We start from the raw sequence: 26,781 nt of genomic DNA, 5'->3' as shown, positions 1-26,781 counted from the left end.
TTGAGTTACTTTGTGTCTAAGATTGTAGGGTATGGTAAACTTGATGTTTAAGGTTCATTTTGAGTCCACACAGCCAGACACGCGGGCGTGTGTAACCCCTAACCCATAACCGTCACCAGAATAGGTTAAGAGGCAGTATCGGACTTATAATAACATTCAAAACCATCATTATCAAATAATCATATCATTACAGTAAATGTCATTCATTCACATTCAATAAGAACTTAAATCGGGCATACAAAGCCTAATTCATGTATTCGGGACCAATTTGATAACATATAAAAGTTTCAAAAACTTAGAAAATTTTCAACTTTTAAAAGGTCACACGCCCGTGTGAGCAGGCAGTGTGCCTCACACGGCCTTAGACACGCCCATGTGCCTCACACGGCCCTAAACACGCCCGTGTGTCTAAGCCATGGCAAAACAAGGCATACATATTGACTTATCCACACGGCCACAAAACACGCCCGTGTTCCAGGCCGTGTGAAAATTAAGGAGGCTACTGACTTGGCCACACGGTCGACCACACGCCCATGTGCCAACCCGTGTGCCACACACGACCAGTAGACACGCACGTGTGTCTAGGCCGTGTCAAAACTGGAGGGTATACTAACTTTAATTCGTAGGGTACCCCAGGGGACACCGCCCGTGTCTCTGCCTGTGTGGACAAAAATAGGCCATTTGAATAGCCAATTGGCTACCCTAATTTGGGTCAACCTACAAGCACCAAACCAAACATATATGCACAACCATTTCAGCCAATATCTATACCAAACCATACACAATTCATGCTATAACATTACCAATTATTTCAAATCTCAATTCATCAATCAATTCATATCTAAACATATGATTAATACATCATTCAATCAAATGCTCAAAACTTACCAAAACTTCTCAACATTGACCATTTCTTTTGGCCAACCAAAACATACCACAATTTTATTTTAGCATCACATATAATATACCATTACCAAATTATAAGTTCAAATACAAACTAGCCATGTCACGTGACTAAATATATACATCACAAAACATAATCTCACAACTTCTAGCCTATACATGCCATACTTTAATATATACATTTTCAAAAGTACCAAAATAAGGTTCGATAGTGTGGTGACGATCCTCGATGATCCCCGAGCTCACAGTAGCTTCGATATCTATAAAACAATGTAACCACACACATAGTAAGCTTTTAAAAGCTTAGTAAGCTATACACAAATAAACATATCATTCAAAGCAAATAAATGTCATCAAATCGTTTTTACTTTGTATACCAATGTTAACACAAATCTCATATTCAAATACTTACCTTTCATTCTCAAATAGGCTATATGAAGTAAACATACCTGAATCTGATATGATTTCACAAAGTTTTTCATTTTCTCGGAATGCCCATTTGAACCGTTCGGAAACATAAGGATACAAGGAAAGCTTGGAAAACATATACAATGCCAACGTCCCAGATGTGGTCTTACATGTAATCAAACGTCGATGCCATTGTCCCAGACAGGGTCTTACACGACAACACATATCAGAATCCTATGTCATGACATATGTATCCTAACTATTCCTAAGGTTCAAACGGGGCTTTTCGGACGTCAGAACTTTGTTGATACTTTCTCGGATGTCTTATTTTTCTCAACTCATATATTCATCCATCATAGTTCAATGGAAATAAGCATAAATAAACCATTTCTAATACATTTATTTGTATATAAACTTACCTCGTACGGATTCGGATGAATGAAATCGGTTATTCGACAACTTTCGACTTTCCCTGATCTAACTCCGTATTCTTTAATTCTTGATCTAAATAAATTCAAATTTAACTTATTAAATCACAAATTCATTCAAAAAAATCCATAGATACATATTTAGGGCAATTTGAAAACTAGCCCTCACATTTTCACAATTTGACACTTTAGTCCCTAATTCACAAAATCACAAAATACACATAATTTGCATATACGCATGCTTAGCCGAATTCTCCTAGAACTCATAGAAGTCCATAAATTTCATTTATTTCACATTTTAGTCCCTCAAAATAACATTTTTACAATTGAGCTCATTTTACTCAAAATCATAAAAAATCCAAAGACAAAACATATAAACCCAACATCAAACTTTCATATTTCATCATATAACAACATAAAGCTCATGAATTCATCCATGGTACATTTCAAAATCATCATCAAAATCAGAAATTGAGGCATGGGCTTGATAGTATACGAAGCAACGATTTCAAAAACGTAAAAATTATAAAAAACCGAAGCAAAAACATACCTAAATCAAAGCTTGCAAGTGTCGAAACCTATCGAAGATTTTCTCTTCTTTTTTTTTATTTTGATTTTCGGCAATGAAGAACACCAAATGACTTATTATCATGCTTTTGTTTTATTTTAATTACTATAATAAACATTTTACAATTTTATCCATGAATTATAACATTAACAAATCATGCATATCAAGGTGATATATGTCCATTAACCATGTAAATGGTATAATAACCACATAAGGACCTCTCAAATAATAAGCCAAATCAAATAGGCACTTTTAACAAACAGCAGACAACTTTTATATTTTACGCGATTAGGTCCTTTTTCAAAATTAAGCACACAAACATTCAAATTTTCATACGAGACTTTCACACATGCTCATTCACATATCATAAACATGGAAAATAATATTTAAAATATTTTTTACTCGGATTTATGGTCCTGAAACTACTATTTCGACTAGGGTCAAAATCGGACTGTTACAGTGTGATTGAATCGTATAAGACACACAGCTAACACATGGGTGTGTGGTTTGGCCATTTGTCCCTTGTAACTTTAAAATTTAAAATAGAATGCCTAGATATTTTCATACGAGCAAAGAAAAAGGCGTATGTCTCAGCCGTGTGTGATGCACGACCTAGCAAATAGGTGTGTGACTTGGCCGTGTAACCCCTGCACCTTAATATTGCAAGTCAGTATGCTCACACGGCCTAGCACACGAGCGTGTGGCTGGCCGTGTGACCCAAGTTAGTATGCACCTAAGTTTGGACATGGGCTGGGACACGACCGTGTGCTTCTATTTCGGATGCCCACACGGCTTTGGAAAAATTTTCTGAATACTCGGTTTAGTCCTGATTTGTTTCTAACACATGTTTTGGGTCTCAAGGACTCATATAAGGGACTATATGATGTATTTACAATATATTTGTCAAATGATACATAATATTCGTAATTGAATTGAAAAGTTCAGTAATGCTCTATAACCCTATTTTGGCGACGAATAAGGGTTAGGGGTGTTACAGAGACATTGTATGACCTCTCAATACCCGGATTGGTATTCTATCTACGAAAAAAAATTACATGTTAGAATAGTATCATTAGAAAAAATGTCAATTAATTGCTATAACAAGTTAAATTTTTATCACTTGTTCAGTAGTGGAAATACGTATGCTTGGTGCCTAACTGATGCCAAGAATGACATCCGATAAAGAGTCCATGACTGTAGTAATATAAGGCATCTGCCTATGTCTACAGTATTAGGCTTTGTCGTCCGACAAAGCTCACAATACGACATGGCCAGAACTGTGAAACCCCAACTATACATGCGAATATTCTGCAAATATGTTAATAGGGGTAAATATATCAAATGAACCCTGTTCTTGTTCACATCCGACATCAGTACACCCCCTATAATATGCATAATGTACGCTCGAGTTGCACACATCACCTCCTGCTCAGTGGCATTAATTGATAAATGTTCAAAATTGGCTTTTAGCCATGAAAATCTCAAACCCATAAATTTGGACTCAGTATCGTTAGGCGAGATTCCTAGTAGGCTATAACAAATGGCAGTCAGCTCAACTATCGTACTTATGCCCGTTACGGCACTTCCGTCAATTAGGAGCCCAAGTTGCAATGCAACATCCTCTAGAGTGAAAGTGCATTCCCCGCACAACAAATGAAAAGTGTGGGTCTCCGGGCGCCAACGCTCGACCAATATGGATATTAAATCATAATGCAAATCAAACGTCCGGATCAATGCTGCTGACCCGAATCCGACTAACTCCAAATATGGCATCAGTCATTCATTCGGAGAATTTCCTAAACCATTCACCCAACCCCTCAATGTGCAGTATGAGCCTTGACACTATTAAATTACAGAAAATAGTTATAATAACATAATTTATTTCTGTAAATGACGTAAAACTTTTTTTAAGGGAACCCGTGATTAATAAATAACAATATATTATCATATTATTAATTATGTTTGATATGTGATCATCGTTCTTAACCAATGAACCCATTGCTATACCTGCAATTTCAAAACAAATTTCGACAATTAATTTCTAAGTTTGATGCATTTTAAATATTTATCAAAATACCTAAATTTTATATATTGCTTTTAATTACAAAAAAATACCAAACAATTTTGTCCACATCGTATTTTTGATATACTACATTAATAAAATAAATATATCTTATAAATTCCAACTCAAACTCTAACTCAATGGCCCCATTCACAAATTCCATCTCAATGGTTTAATCTTTTACCTACATAAAAAACAAAAAATTTATATAAAATAATAAAAATAATATGCTAATAAAAAATATAACAAAAACATAACATAAACTATCTCAACATAATAAATATGAAAATTATTATTATTTTAAAATGATAATAAGTAAAATGCATTAGTTTAAAATATAATATATATAATAACATGCCAACTTAATTATTGTCAAAATATATATATATATTTTTGCATAGGAGGATTCAAAAGAAATTTCATTTATAATATTTATAAAAACATAAAATAAAATTTAAAAATATAAGTTATTATTCTTAATTATAAAATCTTAAAATTTAGAATATGTAAACTATTATTCCTAATTTATCTCATAAATTCCAACTCAATGGCCCTATTCACAAATTCCATATCAATGGTCTCATCTTTTACCTACATAAAAATAAAAAATATATATTAAAATAATCAAAATAGCATGCCAAATAAATACATAAAAATAAATATAATCAACCTAAAATACACATAACAAATAAATTACATAAAAAATAAAACATTCTTTATACATAACATAAATAAGCTTTTTACTTCAATAAACATTAAATATAACTTATGAGTGAATGAAAATATAAAATAAATACAAACATACCTTAATAGCTCTTTTAACCAAATAATACCTTACAAAATAAAATTAAAAATAAAATTCAATTAATCAACAATAACAACAAAAACATTTTAACATTTATTTATAACAAAAAATAAATACTAAATAAAAAATACCTTTTATAATTTTTTAAACACCAAATCTTCCCTAAACAACAAATTCTCCTTTCCTTTTCTATTTATTTATTTTCCTTCTCTTTCTCCTTTTCTTTTTTTCTTTCTTTTTCCCCTTCCCGCTCTCTTCTTTTTCTTCTTCTCTTCTTCAAAGATTTTTTTCTCTCTTCTGGCAAAAAATGGGACATTGGGACCTTATAATGGTCCCCAAACACACAACTCATGGGCTCAATTCTGACCTGTCCTGTGACAGCCCAAAATTGACCCTAGTCGGGAAGTGGTTTCGGGACCGCTAAACCGAGTCACCGAAATGTTTGAATGTAATATTTATTGTCTAGAATATGTAATTATGAATGTGTGAAAATTTCAAGTTCCGATTTAGCCGATTGCATGTGAATTCAATTAGTAGGACTTGTGTGACACTTTTGAAAAGTGAAAGGCTAATCTATAAAGACCTAATAGTGCATGTAGTCAAAGGGGAGGACTTGCATGTCAAATTCCCCCAAGTTCTAGTGGCCGGCCATGACAAGGAATCATGGGCAAAACATGTCATGAAACATGTTTTGTTGGTGCATTAGGGAGAAACAATAAACAAATAAGTATGGGTAATAAAGAATGAAAAAAAAAATGTGTGTGAGTGAACCCCCCCTTGCCGTGTATTGAGGAAAAGAGAAGAAAAAAAAAATTGTTCATCCATTTTTTCTCCCTTGACCGAAAATACTAGAGGAAGGAAGGAATTTTGCTTCATGTTTGGTTTTGAAGAGGATTAGGAAGAGGTTGGCTATACTTGCATCAAGATTAAGGTATGTTTGAGGTTGTGCCATGAGATTCATGCATGTTTTTAGTTGCTAGCTTGATGTTCTTGTTAGCCCATGGTTCAAATCTTTGCTATGTCATGGGAATGAAATTCGGCCAAAGTGAATATGGTGTTAATGCCATTGCATGCTAAATATCAAGCTTGATAATGAAACATGTGATGGGGATTGAGGACTCTTAGATTTTCTTTTAGCATTTTTGAAGGAGATACTAAGTTCTTTGTTTAATCATGACCAAAATTATGGTGTTGTGGTATTCGCCATGGTATATCCATAAGTATGATTCATGCATGTTGCATGGTAAGTAAGATTTAAGCTTTGGATATATGTATATATTTGGATATAAGCCACTTGAGAATTCGCCCTTGCACCTACATGAATATATGTTTGCACATGATGTATTGGTATGACATATATACTATTTCAAGTGTATATTTGCTTGTGATGATGTTTGGTTATGAAGTAAATGAGAGAGGTGTATTGAGCTACGATATGTAATGCGTTAGTAGTAAAATGTATGCTGTTTTTGTGTGGTATTAAGTGTATAATTGGCCTCAACATGGACATGTATATTCAGCCACATGAGGGAAATTGGTGTGCATGCATTCGGTTAGAGGCAAGCATATTGATGCCCATTCTTGGCTTAGAAAATTCGCTAAGAGGAATATTAACTAATGTGTTGAGTTCGATTCATGATTTCGCACAAATGCGACTTTGATGCCTAATGAGTATATATATTGGCTAAGTATCTTGTATTCCTCTTTCGATGCTCAAATGATTAAGTCAATTTGTTTGTTTAATTAAGCTCAAGAGCCTAGAGGATCAAGTTGGATAAGGAAGGAAGAAGTGATCAAATAGCCGCCGAAATCGTTCGACCACATCCGAGGTAAGTTTTAAGCGATTAATCGTTGAGTAAATTCAATCATAATAGGACATAATGAGTTGATTTGATAAGATATGATGTGGCCATGATATGTCTTAAGCCCAAATGGTAAGTTCATAAGTGTTTGGACTTGGAAAGTTAAGAGCAAATTGTAATAAATTGCTTGGACAGCAGCAGTAATGTGATTTTAGAAAATCACTATAAATTGTTGGTGTGGAATTATAGGCTGAATAAAACATGTAATCAAATCTTAGTTGGTCTAGTTTCTTATAAAAGATACCGTGGAAGCAAAGGAATTTCCTATAAAGAGATATTTAAAGTTGTACAGGACAGTGTTGGAATGACTCCGAAATCCCCTGTTCTGTTTTTGGAAAATCATTATAATTTGTACAAAAATGGTTATGAGATAAGATTTATATGCTTAGACTCCTTAATGAGTCTAGTTTCAAATGGAATCAAATAAAACACATTATGAATTCTGTACAATGAAAAATTTAATTCGTAGTGAAGAGTGGTCAGATTGGTCAAACAGTGAAACAGGGGAAACTTTAAGAAAAATCTGGTATTGATTGGCCAAACCTAAAATTCTGAAAATTTTATGGATGAAAGATACATGAGTCTACATTCGGGAAAAATTAACGGCAATTGATTTTAAGTTTTGTAGCTCCAGTTATAAACAATTTAGCGACTGTTGCTCAGGAAAAGAAAACTGCTTGTAGTGAATAGGTGATTTTGTTGTAAACTTTGATGAAATTATTTGAGTTGCTTATGAGCTATTGCTGAAATTGATGTACAAGAAAAATATGAAATATGTAGGAGGTGTATATATATGTGATAAGGCCTAATGGCCAATGTGATGAATGTGAAAGCGTATATACATGTGATAAGGCCTAATGGCCAATGTGATGAATGTGAAAGAGTATATATGTGATAAGGCCTAATGGCCGATGTGATGAATGTGAAGGTGTATATATATGTGATAAGGCCTAATGGCCAATGTGATAAATGTGAAAGAGTATATATGTGATAAGGCCTAATGGCCGATGTGATGAATGTGAAGGTGTATATATATGTGATAAGGCCTAATGGCCGATGTGATGAATGTGAAACATATGTGTGATATGTATATGTGGTAAAGCAGAATAGCTAATGTGAAATATATGTGTGATGTGTATATGTGGTAAAGCCGAAGGGCTAATGTGAAATATATGTGTGATATGTATATGTGGTAAAGCCGAATGGCTAATGTGAAATATATGTGTGATGTGTATGTGTGGTAAAGCCGAATGGCTAATGTGAATGTTGTAACATGTGATTAAATGTACATGAAACTTGGAAATATGTTCCGGGTGAGACCCGATGACTACGTGTGGAGATTATGTCCGGGTGAGACCCGATGATTACGTGTGGAGATTATGTCCGGGTAAGACCCGATGACTACGTGTGGAGATTATGTCCGGGTAAGACTTCGTAATAAGAATTGCTTATAAATATACGCAATGCGAAAGGTTAAATAGGTATGTACTCCAAGTTTATATATGATGCACACGAGAGCAATCTATGGGACTATTCCTATGATTATGTGACATCGGTTTAGTGTGAGAGGTTATGTGAAATCATACGATATATCTATGTCACATGAGCTCACTTTTATGTGAGAGTTTATCTGCCTATTGTATATGATGAGATGTGCATATTCGGAAAAGGGGATAGTATGCCCGAAGGAAGAGTGAAATAAAAATACGAACAACTATGTTATGATTTGGTTGTTATCTGTTGACACTGCTTAAAACTTACTAAGCATTGTAATGCTTACTCTGTTTACTTTGTTTCCTCTATTTTATAGATCTCATTGGAAGCTACAGGGCTCGGGGATCGTCAAGAACTAGTCACACTATCACTACCCACCGTTTGGTACTGCTACGTTTTGGAATATCTTATGGCATGTATGGAATAGACTAGTAGTGAGAGGATATTTTGGTCAACGATAGGACTACCCTTTTGTTGTGGGTCATGGACCCTTTGGATTTGTATAATTTTAGATAGCCATGCGAAAATGGCTTATAAATGTTTTGAGCATAATGTTATAATCATTCGATATGTATATGCTCATTAAGAGGCATGGAAATGTTTGGCAACGATCAGCCATTAGAATGGTTCATCTTGATTATATTTTGGACTATATATGCAAGAGGGTTAGTTGAGTCATAGAAACTATGTGTTAGATAAAGTCTACCCTAAAAATAGATGCTGGCAGCAACAGTGATGTGGATGTGAAAAATCACTAAAAATAGTAGAGATGGAATTAAATAGTGAATAAATTATGTAAATGAGCCTTGATGAATCTACTTTCATATGGAAGAAACGAAACAGTCACATGAGTTGTATGTTAAGAGATATTTAGGTTTTTGTGAAACAGGGCCAGAACGGTTTCTGGAATCCCTGTTCCGACTTTGGAAATTAATTGTAAATTAACCAGAGATAATTAGGAGTCATGCCATATATGTATAGATTCCTCTCTGAGTCTAGTTTCTATAGAAACAAACAGCATCAGTATTGAAGCCCTGTACAGGGAGATATCCAATTCGTAATGTGTGAAGGTCAGTGTAGTCGAACCCTAGATTAGGGGAAACTTTAACTAATATACTGTACTAATTGGCCTGACCAAAAATTCTAAGAAAAAATATGTAGATGGACATATGAGTCTAGTTTCAGGGAAAAATTACGAATCTGATTTTCGAGTTGTGGAACTCAAGTTATGATTTTTAAGGTGACAGTGACGCAGTTAGCCAGTCGTCTGGAAAAATTTTTAATTGGACTGCGAGAGTAAATGAATTAGTCGGTTAGCACCTCGTGTTCGACTCCGGTAACGGTCTCGGGTACGGGGTGTTACATGTCCCATCGCTGACAAGCCGCAGGCCGGTGCTGCCTATGGAAATGGCTTGATCGGGGTGTGCCGCCTCTGCAGTAGGCGTGACCAGGCAGTGCCGCCTCTCCAGTAGGCATGACCACTGCTGCTTAGTTGTGCTGTCCCATCTATGACAGCGGGCCGAGTTTTGTTCGAATATGGGTCGTATTTGACCCGTATTTCTTTAGGTGCCGCCTATTTAGTTGTCTTTACCATTTTTTTTAAATTTTTTCAGTCAAATTTGTCAGAATTTGAGGGTGGTGCAGCCTATGCATCACTCTTCACTTGGTTGGATATACCATTTTGATACATAATCTATTTAACATGCCATTTCAATATATTTTTAAAAAAATTTTAATATATAGGTAAAAAAAACCCACAATTAAGGCTCCGTTTGTTTCACTGAAAATGACTTCCGAAAAATGATTTCTGGAAAATGATTTACTTTTCTGGAAAAGCTAGTATTTTTTGGTGTTTGGATGAATCTGTGTAAAATATTTTCTGTTGTTTGGTAGATTTCTTAAAAATATTTTATAAAAGTTGTTTTCAATTAAACAAACATACATTTGAGATTTTCTTATTTTTTCATTGTTTAATTGAATTTATTTTATTTATAATTTTATATTTTACATTGTTTTTGCATATTAAAAGTATTATGTTAAATTCAAATTCATTGCAACGTCATTTTTAATTGCATGATTACTAGGTGAGTATTTTTATTTAAAATGTGACATCAACAAATTTGACAAAAAAATTAACGATGTCAACAATTGGACTTGATTTTCAAATTTGAAAAGTAAATGTACTAAATTCTTGAAAATAAAAGTATAAAGACTAAATTACAAATCTGTCAAGTGTACATAGACTTATGACATATTTTAACATTTATACTACAAAACATTTATTATTAATATATTTATAATTGTAATAAATATTTATTATAAAATATTAATATTGAATATTTTCAATAATATGTGAATAATATTATTTAAAATTATTATTTTAAAATTTATTATTAAAATAAAATTAAAATATTAAATAAATTATTAAAATAATAATTTATATTTATAATTTATTATATGACTAAATATAAATAATTAAATATGTATGTTTAATAATATTGAAAAATATAATATTTTAAATATTTTTAAAAATAAAATAAAATTTATTATCAATATAATAATATTAAACTTTATTTAAGTTAATTTTATATAAAAATAAAATTATCTATAAATGAATTCTTTTCTAAAATAACTTATGCTTTTAAAAATGGTAAGTCATTTTATAGGAAAAATAACTTATTTTACTTTGATCTGTAAGTTATTTTCTGTTGATCAAACTATTTTCTATAAAATAAATATATAAAAATATAAAAAAATATTTTTCGTAAAATCGTTTACATGTAAATAAACGAATCAAATCCTAATTCACTTAGTTGTCAACCCAAGGTGATGGATGAGTAATTAAAACCACTGTTAATAAGCTTGGTTTGAAAAAGGAATCTTTATGTCCCCATATAGCTTGCTTGAAATGGCTGGTGGACAGCTAAAAGTGCAATGTTTTGTCCACATCATGGATCCCATTCTTTGTGATTTAGCGAGTGGCTCACCATACAATCATCACACACAACCATGTCCAATGCCATCAATTACATTAAAAAGATAAATCTGAAAGCCACCTCCCCCAAGATGCTGGATTTCCAAAGTCTTGTGCCGCTAAAGTGAGCTCAAAAACACGTGAAAGTGGTTGAGGAACATTTGACATTAATATTTTTGTGTCATCCATAGGGTAATCTTGGGCAAGGTCGTTTATTACAGCTGTAACATATTTGTTGAATGTTGAATTTGTTCAAACTTTTAAACATAAAAGAGCAATATACAGCTAAACAAAACACCAGACAAAGTGATGAGCAAGCCGACATGAAAATTTAGTCAAAGATTTCGTGTAGTTTGATGATGAACAACATGGTTTGTTATATTGGATTATGGATTCTCAAGGATTCATGGTGGATGGAAAAGTTGAATGGCAAGGCAGTAGAAATTTATTACTTTTTACCATTTTAAAATTTGTAATTACAAGAACGATATTAATTAGCAAAATCCCCATCAGACAGTAATTGAGTATTTCGGGAGTCATAGGCAATATTTTTTATATGGCAGTTGGATGGTAAAACCACGTGATCAAAGGAATTTGCTTTAACAAATTTGAAAGATGCCTGCCTCGTGATTATTATTATTTTGGATAATGTTTAATTAAAGCTCGTATATTTAGATTTTTTTTTTTTTGAAATAAACTGAATGAACCGTTAAGCAAAATTAATTTCTTAAAATAAGTAATGATCAATCTTTTTTTGTAATTAAAAACCAAAGGCAACGTTCACCTGCAAATTGGGTTTACAGAAACAGAGTTCTGGAAAATAGTGGAGAAAGTCTTGGGTTGGCTGGCTCTAGCTAACCCCCAGCTGTAACTCGGCTCTAGCTTGATCCAGCTAAGCCTAACTAATACTACTACTTCACGAGCCCTTTGTGCCTCCCTTTAAACTTGGTTTTTAAAAGAGCCTCAAGCGCGTATTCTCACGTGCCTATATCCCACTCTCGGAATTCCAGCTGGATCACTTCCAGCCTGTCTTGTCCACACCTTTTGTTAATACAAATTACTTTATTTGTCTGTTTCTCTGAAGGTTCCTTAATTCACCTAATCCAATAAATGAACACTGTTTTGCTGGTCTTTATATATACCCTTTTCCACCCTTCTATTCCCACAACTCAAAGCTCCAACCTTTCTCAGCTTAACAACAACAACAAAATGGCTTCTTTTATCACTCCAACTATCTTAAAAATATTCCTCATCATCTCTTTGTTTCAAATCTGTTTGGGTGTACGAAAGCTGAGTGAAGTGGTTGAGGAGCAGCCTCAGCTCTTGAAATACCACAACGGTCCTCTCCTTTCAGGCCCAATCACCGTCAATCTCATTTGGTACGGCAAGTTCAGGCCTTCCGAGAGGGCTATTATCTCTGATTTTGTCACCTCCCTCTCTTCTAACCCTTCTTCACCCTCCCTAAAAACCCAACCCACGGTGGCTCAGTGGTGGCGGACCACCGAGAAATACTACCATCTCGCCTCTAAGAAATCGTCTCTTTCCTTGTCTTTGGGGAAGCAGATCCTTGATGAACACTATTCGCTTGGCAAGTCTCTCAAGAAGAAACAAATTGTTGAGTTGGCCTCAAAGGGTGACCAAAAGTATGCTATTAATGTTGTTTTAACAGCATCTGATGTTGCTGTTGAAGGGTTTTGTATGAGCCGATGTGGGACTCATGGGTCTGCCTTGAGCTCCACCAAGGGTAAAAGGTCTTCCAAATTTGCTTACATTTGGGTTGGGAATGCTCAAACTCAGTGCCCTGGTCAATGTGCCTGGCCATTCCACCAACCTATCTATGGACCACAGTCCCCACCTTTGATTGCACCAAACAACAATGTGGGTGTGGATGGCATGGTCATCAACTTGGCTAGCCTCTTTGCGGGGACTGTTACCAACCCTTTTGGAAATGGTTACTACCAGGGCCCAGCTGAGGCGCCATTGGAAGCTTCATCAGCATGTCCTGGAATATACGGCAAAGGGGCTTATCCAGGCTATGCTGGAAGCCTACTTGTAGACCCTTCAACTGGTGCTAGCTACAATGCTCATGGTGAGAATGGAAGGAAATACTTGCTTCCTGCTTTGTATGATCCTGCTACATCATCTTGCTCAACCTTGGTCTGAGAGTGGCAACAACAACCTTAACCATTCTTTTATTTGTTAATTTATTAATAACATCAGCAAACTCTTTGGTTTGCTTTTTTGCTTTTAATATCCATTTCTTATTTACTTTTTATTGAATTATATCTTACAAACATTCTTTATAATAAATGATGAACATGGAAGTGAAAATTGCTGAGAAGGCATGTAACCAGAACCATAGGATGTCAGAGACATTCATTACTGCCCTTACTCATTATATTCTTTATTTTTAAAACAACAATTCAAATTTATTTATTAGATCAACATTATATGAATTAATTAAATTTTAATATTTAAAATTGAAGTAATATAAATTTTACTTTTAAAGATAATAATATTAACTTTTATTCATTTAACAAAATGTCTTTTACTAAAATTACAATCTTTATTTACTCAAATATTTTATTTTAATAAAATTAAACCTCTTATTTATAAATATGATAAATCCAAATAATATTAATAAAAATTTAAAATGAAAAATCTCTAATATAATGAAAAATAAAAGGTATAAAAGTTAGTTCAATAGATTTTCCAAATTTGTACTTTTATATATACTAGTTTCTAATATCATATGTGTTGTATGTGGCATGTGATGTTACACGTTTAATTTTTAATTAATTTTTGATAATATATTTTAATTATTGTAATAATTTTATATTTCATTAATTGAATTGTTAAATAGAATTAAAATATATTAACTTATTTAACATCTCAAATATAAAAATAAATTTTAAATAATATATTAAAAGATTGATATTTTGTAGATCAATAATTTTTTAATAATATTAAAAAAATCCAATCATAATTAAAACATTTGTACTATTCTCAACATACAATATAATTTTACTTCAAGTAATTTTTATTTAAAACAATAACTAATAAATGTTATTAAAATATATTAATTTTGATAATTAAAGTATAGTACTAGTAAAGAATTCCTGTAACACTCCTTACCCGAGACTGTTGTCAGAATAGCACGAGGCATTACTAAACTTAATCTATCACTTAAATAGTTTTAAATTGTTTATTTAAGCATTTTGGAATGTGCTGCCATTCTACGTCATAGTCGCCTAAAAATTCATATCTTGAGTTCCGAAACTCGAAATTAAGATCCGTAAATTTTTCCTGAAACTAGACTCATATATCTATCTACTAATTTTTTTCATAGATTTTTGACTTGGCCAATTAGTACAGTTTATTAGTTAAAGTTTCCCCTGTTTCAAAACTCGACTGCACTAACCTCTTGTTACTACGAACCATGTTTCTTCCTAAAAAAAATTCATATCACTAAGCCGTTTGTTTCTCTTAAAACTAGACTCAACAAGGATTATAACCATATAAAGTATACCTTCTAATTAGTTTTTTACAATTTATGGTGAATTTCCAAAGTTGAAACAGGGGTTCCAGAAATCGCTCTAACCCTGTTTCACTAAAACTCAGATATATCATGAAATATAATACCTTTACCTATTTTTCTTATTCTATAAGAAAATAGACATAATAAGCTTTAATTTCATATATTATTCATCTTCAAACTATGTTTATACAATTTTAGTGATTTTTCAAAGTTACGTCATTGCTGTTACTTGGATCTGTTTTTAGGTTACTTTCACATTTTCATAATTTTCATGTGATAATCACCATTCAATCATACATATTAATAAACATGCATATCATCGGCCATTTTATTAGCTAATCACTAGCAAGTATTTACACATCATTCATTGTTCATATTATACCAAAAGTGGCTAAGTTTCTATACATGCCATACACAAAACAAAACGTCTAATTATACCGAGTTATTTCTTTGATAGTGTGATCGGCCTCCGACGCTTCCTTCGATCCCGAGTGGCTAGATAAGTACTATAAGAAGAAGAAAATAAAGAGATTAAGCACTAGGCTTAGTAAGCTTACAAGCAAATAAATCACAACGTTCAACATAATGGATAATTATGCATAATATCATCTAACATCATAAATTTCTTTACTTCTCAATTTCTATCTTCTTCTTTATTCTCTTACCTTCTTTCTTACGACCTTTCCTTTTCATAAGTATAATCTACTTTTCCTTTGCTGTTAATTCACTGTAATTTAACTCTTATCCTGACCCGTTGAACCACTCGGAATACTAAGGATACTAGGTCGTTCTGTCTTTCAATATCTCGCCAATGCCATGTCTTTGACATGGACTTACATGAATTATTCTGTCTCCAATGCCATATATAATATGGACTTACATGGCTCAATCTGTCTCCAAAGCCATATTTCTAATATGGACTTACATGGCTCATTTCATTCATTCCGTCAACCCTAATATCCTAACATTTCTAGGGTTCAACCGGCTTTCTAACACTTTTCCTCTATCACTTCACCTTAAATTCGACTTTAAATATTTTTATAACATAAATATATAAATGCTGAAATTGACAATAATAATGTAAAATAAAATAATATTGCATTTATTTTTGTAAACTTACCTCGATACAAAATGTGACTAAACTTTACAATTTAGTCCTTTACTTTTCTTTTCCCGATCTACTCTCAATTTCGCTCTTCTTGATCTATAATAGCAAATTTAGCTTATTTAATATCAACATTTATCAAAACAACCCTTTACTCAAACTTTGGCAAAATAACATTTTGCCCTAAACTTTCACATATTTGCACTTTTTCCCCAAGGCTCGTAAATTAAACTTCATCCTATTTTCTTATGTTTTATGACATTCTGATCATTTTTCCTTCTATGGCAACATCAAATTCACACACTAACATGTACTTATGACTATTAGGTATTTTTACCGATTAAGCCTTTTACTCGTTTTCACTTAAAACCAAGTAGCACAAGTTGTCTAACATAATTTAAAACCTCATATTCCATCATAAAACATCAAAATACACAAATTTTACCTATGGGTATTTTTCCAAATTTGATTCCTAACTTAAATTATTGCTAGCATAAGCTTTATCGAGCTACCGGGACTTCAAAAACGTAAAGATCATTAAAAACGGGGCTTGGAATCACTTACTATGAAGCTTGAAAGTTGGAAAAAAAAAACCCCAGCTATGGAGAGAGGTAAGGTTCTGCTGGTAACTTGAAGAAGATGATACAATTTTATCATCTTTTTACCTTTTTATTAATGTTAATAACCAAATGACCAAAATGCCCCTCCTTACTAAACTTTCAAAAATTCTTTCCATGTCCTAATTTTGTCCATGAACTTAAAATTGGTCAAATTACCATTTAAGATCTCCTAATTAATATTCGAAAATAATCTCATACTAAAACTTCTAGAATGCAAGTTTTGCAAATTATTCGATTTAGTCCCTAACCTCAATTTAAGCACTTTATGCATAGAATTTTATCACGAAATTTTCGTACAATCATGTAATCATACCATGAACCTCAAAATAATAATAAAATAAATTTTTTTTCTACCCTAAATTTGTGGTTTCGCAACCACTATTTCGTTTAGGCCCTATTTCGGAATGTTACAATTCCTATTAGTAAAGCATTTGTACAAACAATGAAAAATTGATATAATGTAAAATAAACTCTTCGCTATTCAATTTTTGCTTCTATTTTTTCTTAATACTTAATAAATTGACTATAATAATTTGTTAATAATATATAATTATTATGTAGTAAAAATAATATCAAGTAAAAATCTTTTTAAATGATTTTAATTGCAAAACTTTTCTACGTAAACTATAATTAGTTTAACTATACTTTTAGAGTAATATTATGTAAATTAAGTTATAGTTATTTTTAAATGTGTAATTATAAAAATTCTATTTTGCATTAAATTTTTAATTAACTTTAAATTAAATATTATAATTATTTTTAAAAGCGAATTTAATAATATGATAGAAAATAAATAGTATTTTCATTGGTATAAAAGTTTTTTTTCCAAACTCTACTTTTATATATTTTACTAGCTAGAAATGTCACATGTGTTATATATGATTTTATGAGTTTAATATTTAATCAATTTTTAAATACTAAATTTTTATTATGTATTTAATGTAAAATAATACTTCTTATTTGAATTATTGAATATAATTAAAATATATTAATTTTTAATTCAAATATTATAATAGAAAATTTTCATATCATAATTAAAAGCATAATATATTCAGTGATTAATGCAAAGTAACATTATTTAAAATAACAACTATTTAACATAATTAACTTTAATATCAACAGGTGGAGGCAATGAAATGGCAATGCCTAAAATGAAAATTTTCAATTTTAGTCTCTTTATATTTATAAAATTTTAAATTAGTATATAGTAAAAATTATATTTCGAGCTCAAAAGTAAAAAAAAAAAGAATTAATACTTTAAAAATTATAAAATATAATATATTAACCAACAAACCGATAGGAAAAATACTCCACAAATGTAAATATATGTTGAAGGAACATAAAGCATAACATATAAAAAACTGAAAAGCACCAATGTCAATACATATATTGAAACTAAAATCCATATATTACAATTTTATCTGTACAACTCAAATTTAAATAATAAAAATCCAATACCTCAAATTTAACCAACAAATCAATAGGAAAAATACTAAAAATGTTAAAACATTTGAATTTAATATGTTAAAATTTTGATTCGAAATTTACAACTTAATTCAAGTCTGATCAAATATTTATTTTTAAACTCAAGCTAAATTTGAGTTTGAGCTTGATTTATCCATTTTTATACCACAATGTGGTTTACACCTAATTAATTGAGAGTCAGTTCTCTTGCTTTACACCACCCTTAGCTGGCCTTACATTGTTGTTAAACACATTGGTTGGGTTGAAGTTGAAGTTGAAGTTGAGAGCAAGAAACGCGTCATTTTGGCTGGCATCGAATCGAATCTCACTCCTCCACTTCTTTACCTTCTTCTTTATTCTTCGCCTTTTTCCTACCACTTTCTACTTTCAACCCCCAAGAAAAACCCTGCTATATAACTATGTCCCTTCATCCCAAATCCCACAAGACACATTCTCTTTTAGAGTTTTCTCATCACTTAATCAAATTCATTCAGGGCTTCTTTTGCTACTTCCAATATTGTTGTTCTGTGTTTTGTTGTGTTAGTCTCTTGGATTCATTTCAATGTAGAAGCGAGGAGGTTTGGTGGGTCTGTCCCTGAGTTAGATCAAACCCAGCAGCCATTGCTGTTCTAATGCCACAATGGCCCTTTTCTAACTAGCAACATCTCTGTTAATCTCATTTGGTATGGAAATTTCAAGCCTTCTCAACGTGCCATTGTGTCCGATTTCATCAATTCCCTCGCCTCTTCCAAGCTTGTTTCACCTCAACCCTCGGTTGCTACATGGTGGAAAGCCATGGATAAATACTATCACCTCACCAACAAATCTTCTTCCCTTGTCATTTTCTTGGGTTCACAAATCCTCGATGAGAGCTACTTTTTGGGGAAATCACTAACAAATGAACAAATCCTGCAATTAGCATCAAAGGGTTCTCAGAGAAACCCCATCAATGTTGTCTTGACATCAGTTGATGTTGCTGTTGAAGGGTTCTGCTCCAGCAAGTGTGGAACCCATGGTTCTGATTTTGGTTCCAAGTTGGCTTATATTTAGGTAGGTAACTCGGAGACATAGTGCACAGGTCGATGCGTTTGGCCATTCCACCAACCCATCTACGGACCACAAAACCCATCATTGGTTGCACCCAACAATGATGTGGGTCTGGAAGGGATGGTTATCAACCTAGCTACCCTCTTGGCTGGGACTGTCACCAACCTATTTGGAAATGGATACTATCAAGGTCCAAAAAAAGCACCACTGGAGGCTGCTTCCGCTTGCCCTGGGATTTATGGGAAAGGGGCTTATCCAGGCTATGCTGGGGACCTTCCAGTCGATGTTACAACCGGAGCTAGCTATAATACACATGGTGTCAATGGAAGAAAGTACCTTCTTCCAGCCCTGTTCGACTCTTCAACTTCAACTTGTGCCACTCTAGCTTAAAACAAATATTATTCATCTCAACATGCCAGTCCCTAGTAATTTATTGTACCATTCCATTTATTCTTTTTACGTTACGGTTGAATAGAGATTCAATTATTCATTGACAAAGGATTTCACAGAAACTTCTTTAGTATAATAATGAGAGATCACATTTGTTTAGTTTTAGTTCATAGTGGGCACACAAAATCACCACTTGTATCTACATCAAGATCTGTATCAGCATCCAAATCATCAAGACCCATGCTTCCTCTCATGGAAAATTCCCCAACCTTGGGGACCTCGGTCATTTTCATGGCCTCCTGTATTATAAACTGTACCTCTTCTATGGTCTGTGAAGGGTTATTTACATCTTGGCTTTGCCAACTTCCACCTTCCATCAGTTCAATTGGCAAGTTCTTTAAGAACCAAGGGTGGCTTCTAATTTCTGGTATAGTTATTCTTTGCACCAACAAGTACGAGCATAAACTATTCAAGAAAACAAATATGAATGATAGGCCAAATTAGCCAGCAATTAGCTTTCTTATGCATTACCATTTTAGGATTAGCCACAAATATCCGAGATAAAAGATGTTTGCACTCTACGGAAACTCTAACATAATTCGGAATCGAGTAGTGAGCACTGAGTATTCGCTGTCATAAACAATATTAACTTAGTTAGAACCTCCGTTGTGAGTTTGGGAAAGCTTCACATAATTGCATTGATTTCAGATAATATCTATTTTCAAAGAGAAAATGGAGCTGAAAACTTGTATAAAACACTGACCCCAATTGTATTTTTGAAGTTTTTAGGATCATTAGGATCTTTAAAGGGATATGCCCCAACTAGCATAACAAACAAGGTGACTCCACAGGACCAAACATCTGCAATCTATAGATAACTGTGGGATGTTATTTGGAGAAAAAATATGTATATGTATATGTATATGTATGTATATACTAATATTACCTTGCCATCATATTCTTTCTTGGAGAGAACCTCGGGGGCTATATAAGCCGGTGTTCCTATAGTAGATTTTGGTTAAGAATGTAACACAGATGACTACAAAATTAGGGGGTGGAAATAGTTAAGTAATCGAAGTGTCAAAAGCTCAACTTTGTCTGCAAAAATGTGGATTAGGTGAGTTCAATCGTATCACCTTTGAGTATCCGAAATCACATATTTTGACACGCGGTGCGGTGCTACCATTGAGGAGAGTATTTTCAAGCTTAAGATCTCTGTGACATATTTGCTAAAACAAAAATTCCCATAAACAAAATTAGCACTGCAACATTTGAAGAACTAGAAAAGTCTAGAATGCCAAAGTTTCATACCATGGAATGACAGTAACTGACTCCTGATATCAATTGCTGAAAGAAAAACCTTGCCTGTTAAAATCTCCCATGGAAGATTTAGATATGAGAAAATTGTATTATGCAATAGAATAGAGTACAATACACTCTTTAACTATGCTTTTTTGGACTATGGTATTTTAGAATATTTACCTCATCTTCACTAAATCTACCAGCACTGCAGATGCGCTCAAAGAGCTCTCCACCTGCAGCATACTCCATGACTATGGCTAGATGTGTAGGTGTAAGAAGAACCTGCAAGAGCAATGTATCAAAAAGAAAGTTAACCCAAAAATAAGTCAGGATAAAACACAGAGCCCTAACCTATCTTCATTAAACATAATGGAGCAAAGCTAAGCCAAACAAGAACAAGACAAAAAAGGATCATAGATTATAAAAGAGTACCAACCTCTTTGAATCTAACAATATTGGGATGTTTTAATGATCTATGATTCACGATTTCCCTTTGCACATGTTCAGCAATCAGCAACAAAAAAAAAAACCCTTTAAGCAACAAACCCATATAAAAAAAAAGGATAATGATAGATAATCGGATTGGAAAACAAGAAAAGAAAAAGTTGGAAAAAAAGATTTAATAAGATGTAAGAAACAGGGCATAGATAAGACAAGACCTTGTGGCCTCTCTCAATGAACTTAACAGCAAAGAGTTCTTTTGTCCATCTATCTCTAACAAGCTTGGCCACACAAAAATTCCCAGATCCTATATCTTTCACAATCTCATAACGCTCCATAGTTTTTCTTTTTTGTCAAAAGTACTCCCACTGCAAGTTTTTGATGTCTTCTTCTCTTTATTATGTCTCTGAAAAAACAACAGTGTAAAAAAAAAAAAAGAAGCACAAGAAGTCCAGCACTTAGGTGTGCTTTTTATTCAAAGTTAGTTGCGACTGAGAAGTGACAACCATCATCATCTAAAACCTGGAAGCCTCATTTCTTTCACTGCAAAGGGAACACGTGTACAGAATGATGGAGCTTCCATTCATTGGAACATAAATGTTAAAAGAAAAAAGACAAGTGCACTAGGGAATCACAAAGCTTTAGAAACTAAAATGAGGTATGGAATTTACAGTTCTGATAAATAAGGACAATAAAGACCAAGGAAGGTGGTGTGGGTATGGGCTGAAAATCGCTTTGGTGGTTTTACAGCACAAGTATTAGGTCAAATCATTGAAGATATATTCATTCAAGGAGTGGGTATTTCATGACATCAGATGAATGAATAATCAGTCATGTTCTTATTTTCTTTGGGTTTATCTTGTAAGGTATTTTGAAATTATAGAAAAAAAAAGTAGTACTATTATTTTATTTGATATGATTGGAGGGGAATCGGATGAAAAACATAGCCTCAAATTTGTTTATTTGCTCAATGATTGTAGGATGGAGTTGAAATTGCCATCAGATTTGACACGCCTTTTCACAAACTAAGAATACCATATTGAGCGTTAAAATTCTTTGAAGACCGAAACAGTTTTTTTTTTCATTATTGTTAATTGTTTTAGTAGAAGAATTTTGAAGAAAATACAATATGCACCTAGAAAAATTGATATTAAATGAATTATTAAAATAAAATATATTAGTGAATTGATATTTAGTTAAATTGCTATCCGCATGGTTGTACATGGATTTGGGCACACTTAAATATGGTTTATTTTTTATTTAAGGGTTAAAAATGATTATGAGTAATTTTAAATATTGTATTAAAAATATTAGTATTAATCTTGACACACATGTTGCCTTGGGTTAACTAGTTTTTAAGTCAAATTATAAAGTAAATATGTGAAGGTTAAAATATACTTCAAGTCCAAATCCTCTTTGTATATTTGAAATTTAGTCCTTATTTATTCTTTAAAATGTAATCTCTCTACACTTTAGATTAAAAAAAAAAGACAATCAAGTATAGTTGATAGCACTATTACTTTTTATTATTAAAATTGTTAATGTAACATTTTGAAATTAATAAAAAATAATTTGTAAAGACCTAAATGTAAAAAAGAATTTTAACGGCGTTAACAATTAAAAACTCACTTTACAATTTTAATCAGAATAAAGTATTTAGACTAACCAATGATATTGTAAAACTTGAGGTACCAAATTATGTTAAAAATTAGATCTGAAAATTGAGTGTACTATAGGGACCAAAACTAAAATTTGACCAATATTATATAATCTAAAAACCAAAAGATTGGTACACATGCCACATAAGGAATGCCCATGACATTCTTTTTATATATAGTAGTTTAGATTAAAGAAATCCCAAATGTGAGCATAGTAGAGAGATTAAGATAACAATTTAGCTGCTTTCTTACAATGATCATGTAGACAAGGCTTTAGAGTATATTGGATTTTGTCATGCCCGCTGTGTGGGTGAAAATTTTATATTAAAATATGTTCTTTTAAAATTTGTTCAATAATGTGTAACACCCTGAAAATTTCTATAGTAAGATATTATCCTTAATATAATAAAATAAGAAAAAAAAGTGACAAGAAGAGGAAAATTGAGTTATGTCACTGGGAAGTATATTATGACATATTGATTCAAGAAAGGACTAAATTGTAAAAGTGAAAAAAGTTTTGTGGCCCAAGAGTAAATACTCAAAATTTGAGGGATTAAAGTATAAATATGAAAAGTTGAAGGACTAATAGTGCAATTATTTTAAGGGTGGAATGATCTAGAAACCAAGGAAAATTGATGAATAAGGACCAAATTGAATAGGTGAAGAATTATGAGGGATTAAATTGTAATTTTACCAAATTAAGTGATGACTCAAGAATGAAATTTTAACGGATCACTAAGGGCAAAATGGTCAATTGGAAGAGAGAGAAATCTAGAAAGTAATGATGGTGTTGGTGATATTTTATAGTTATTCAATTAGATAATTATTATTTATTTAATATTTTAATAAGATATTTTATTATTTTATTATTTTATTTAGTCTATATATATATGTGTGTGTGTGGAAAAAAAAACAACACACACACACCATCCATTATCTTTCCCATGCAAACTAACGTGGGAAGAAGAGAGAAAGAAAGAAAGTTTTACTTTCTTTACAATTTCGTCCTTTCACCAAAAATTTACCATTTTCACTTAGAAATCAAAAGAATTTTAATAGCCATCAAGAGAGAAAGATCACAAGGAGACTATGGAGAGCTAGAATATTAAGTTAGATTCAAGAAATAGAAGCTGGAGGAGAGAGAAAATCAAGTTAAAGATTGAAATTAATGGAACAAGGTAAGAACATCAATATTTCAATACATTTTTAAGATTAATATTATTGAAAAAGCGTGGAATTGATGTTAATGTAGAGTTTTCTTATATATGGTCTTATGTTCTTGATATGTTAGTGAAGAGAAAATAAGAGAAAGTAATGAGAAATAGTGTAGAGAAAGAAAATAAGGGTGTTATAAACATGGTAAATAAACATCTTGAACTAAAACAGTTTTGGACAGCAGCAGTAGGTTAATTTTGAAAAATCACCATAAATTGTGAAAATCTAATTAGAGGATGAAAAAAATATGGAATTAAATCTTATTGAGTCTAGTTTTTTTATAGAATAAACGGTGTAAGCAATGAAATCATGAATTGTGAGATATAATAAATTTAGTGAGACAAGTTCAGAATGATTTCGGGTTCCCCTGTTCTGAATTTGGAAAATCATAAAAAATTGGATAAAAATAAATAGGTTCTTAAATTTATATGTTTAAAATCCTGAATGAGTCTATTTTCAATATAAGCAAACTAGAAGATCATCCGAATTCTTTACAATTAGATAATTAATTTTTAGTAAAGAAGGGTCGGAACTGTCAGACAGCAGAACAAGGGTGAATTTAAAGAATAAATTGTACTTATTGGCTGAACCAAAAATTATGAAAATTTTATGGTAATAATATATGTAAGTCTAGTTTTATATAAAATTATCGGATTTTAATTTCGAGTTCTGAAGCTCAAGATATAAATAATTTAGTGATTATGACGCAAATGGACAGTTTTGAATATACATATAAGAAATAGTGAAATTATTGATAATGTTACTTATAGCATGTTATATAAATAAAGGATGTGGAATGGAGAGGACGAGGAGGAAAATATGTATGAATATTCAGCTAGTATGGTTAATTTGCATGTTTTAGGCTCAGGGACTAAATTGAATAAAAGAAAAATTTTATGGGCAATTTTGTAAAAATGTTAGAAATGACCAATTTGCATGAAATGGATTATTTTATTATTTGAAACTACAAAATTGAATGAAATTATTAATTTAGTTCAAGATCGGGAAAAAAACATGTTTTAAGGATTAAATTGAAAAGTGTTGAAATTATGGAAAATTCTGATATTTTATAGAATTCATGAGTTGTTATCAATTTGTATGAGAATAACGGCTGGAAATAAGGATTAAATTGCAAGAATTTTATTTTTTTTGATCCTAAGGATGAAATCGTCATTAATTAAAAGTTTAGGGGTAAAATGGTAATTTTGTTTAGAGCATTAATTGAATGTATTAGAAAATGAAATAAATGAAAATGACGATCAAATTTATTTATAAAGATCTGGATGACTTGAATACGAGAATTGAACATGGAAAAGAAAAGATACCGGATTAATGAAATTATAAACATGAACAAACAACGAGGTAAGTTAGTGTAACTTGAATTGTATATTTTAAATGCATGAAATATCAATATAATGAATTACCTGATTTATGTTTATGAAGAAATGGCAAGAGAATGATATTTATCATGACATGTAAATATGTGATTATCTTTGATACGTTAATACAAGGAAATTAAGTATATTGAGACGAGTAATAAATTCAAGTAAAACACGTTGAGAAAAAAAATAAGTACGTTTAAGGGACAATATGTTTGATTTTAATTGGTTCCAAATATGAATGTTAAATAAAATAAAATATCTGATAAATAAATCGATAACTTCGGTAATGCTCCTTAACTCTATTTCGGTGACAGATACGGGTTAGGGGCGTTACATAATGAATGTAGGTGGAGTACTAATAATGTTGTACTTTAATGCTATTAGACATATATTCGATCCCTAAATTTATAATTTGTTTTATGTAAAAATAATATAAGAGTATGAAAAGATAGAATGTTATTATAGTAATATTAATTATAATTTAAAAAAGAGATATATCTATAATTTGTTATTGAATTAGTGACCCGATTAAGGATGACGTCAACACAATAAAATACCTAAACATAAGTATTAAATTAGATATATGGATTTTATATATATTTTCTATTTAAAATAAATAAAATTGAAAAAAAAGAATACCACGTGACAAGTAATGGGAATAAAGAGAAAGAAATTCTGGATAGCTTTCAAAAGATCTATACTATATTTATGGGTCCTTCTTTATAGTAATAAAATTATGTAGTAGGAAAGCAAAAGGGAGGCATGATATTCTTCCATCCCAAAAAGTTGCCCCTCCATCAATGGAGTTGTCGAATTATGAGCAAAAGAGATTTTAAGATTCATTTTTCTTGAGTATTTTTTTTTATGTTTATTTTACGATTTATATTCAGGGTTTGTGTTTATCCTTTTTAATAATGTTGTCTCCAATATTTTAATTTGTGTTCTCTCTTTGAGAGTGTAATGTGTCTTACCATTATATCAAATCACTTATTGATAAATTTTGAGCGTGTACTTTTTATCATATAAAATTTATATACAAATTAATTAATTAGTTAAATGGAATAAACTAGTTAATTAATTATTGTATAAATGTTGATGAAAATTAAAATTTAAAA

General features: G+C 31.7%; 1 protein-coding gene and 2 pseudogenes across 1 annotated transcript; 2 read left to right on the top strand and 1 right to left on the bottom strand.

The window, feature by feature from the left end:
* Positions 1–12,638: 12,638 nt before the first annotated feature.
* Positions 12,639–13,814, top strand: LOC108471091 (protein PHOSPHATE-INDUCED 1-like). Its single transcript, XM_017772674.2, has one exon. It carries the CDS (start codon positions 12,714–12,716, stop codon positions 13,665–13,667), a length of 954 nt encoding a protein of 317 aa, XP_017628163.1. The 5' UTR covers positions 12,639–12,713; the 3' UTR covers positions 13,668–13,814.
* Positions 13,815–13,822: 8 nt separating this feature from the next.
* LOC108471663 (protein PHOSPHATE-INDUCED 1-like) lies at positions 13,823–19,668 on the top strand (annotated as a pseudogene).
* A 127-nt stretch (positions 19,669–19,795) lies between these two features.
* On the bottom strand, positions 19,796–21,749 carry LOC108472830 (serine/threonine-protein kinase SAPK2-like; annotated as a pseudogene).
* Positions 21,750–26,781: the final 5,032 nt, after the last annotated feature.

The sequence above is a fragment of the Gossypium arboreum genome, chromosome 3, assembly GCF_025698485.1.
Source record: "Gossypium arboreum isolate Shixiya-1 chromosome 3, ASM2569848v2, whole genome shotgun sequence".
In the NCBI taxonomy this organism is placed as follows: Eukaryota; Viridiplantae; Streptophyta; class Magnoliopsida; order Malvales; family Malvaceae; genus Gossypium; species Gossypium arboreum.
Note: the sequence above shows the minus strand (reverse complement) of the source record. Positions and strands in the feature narration are given on the sequence as shown.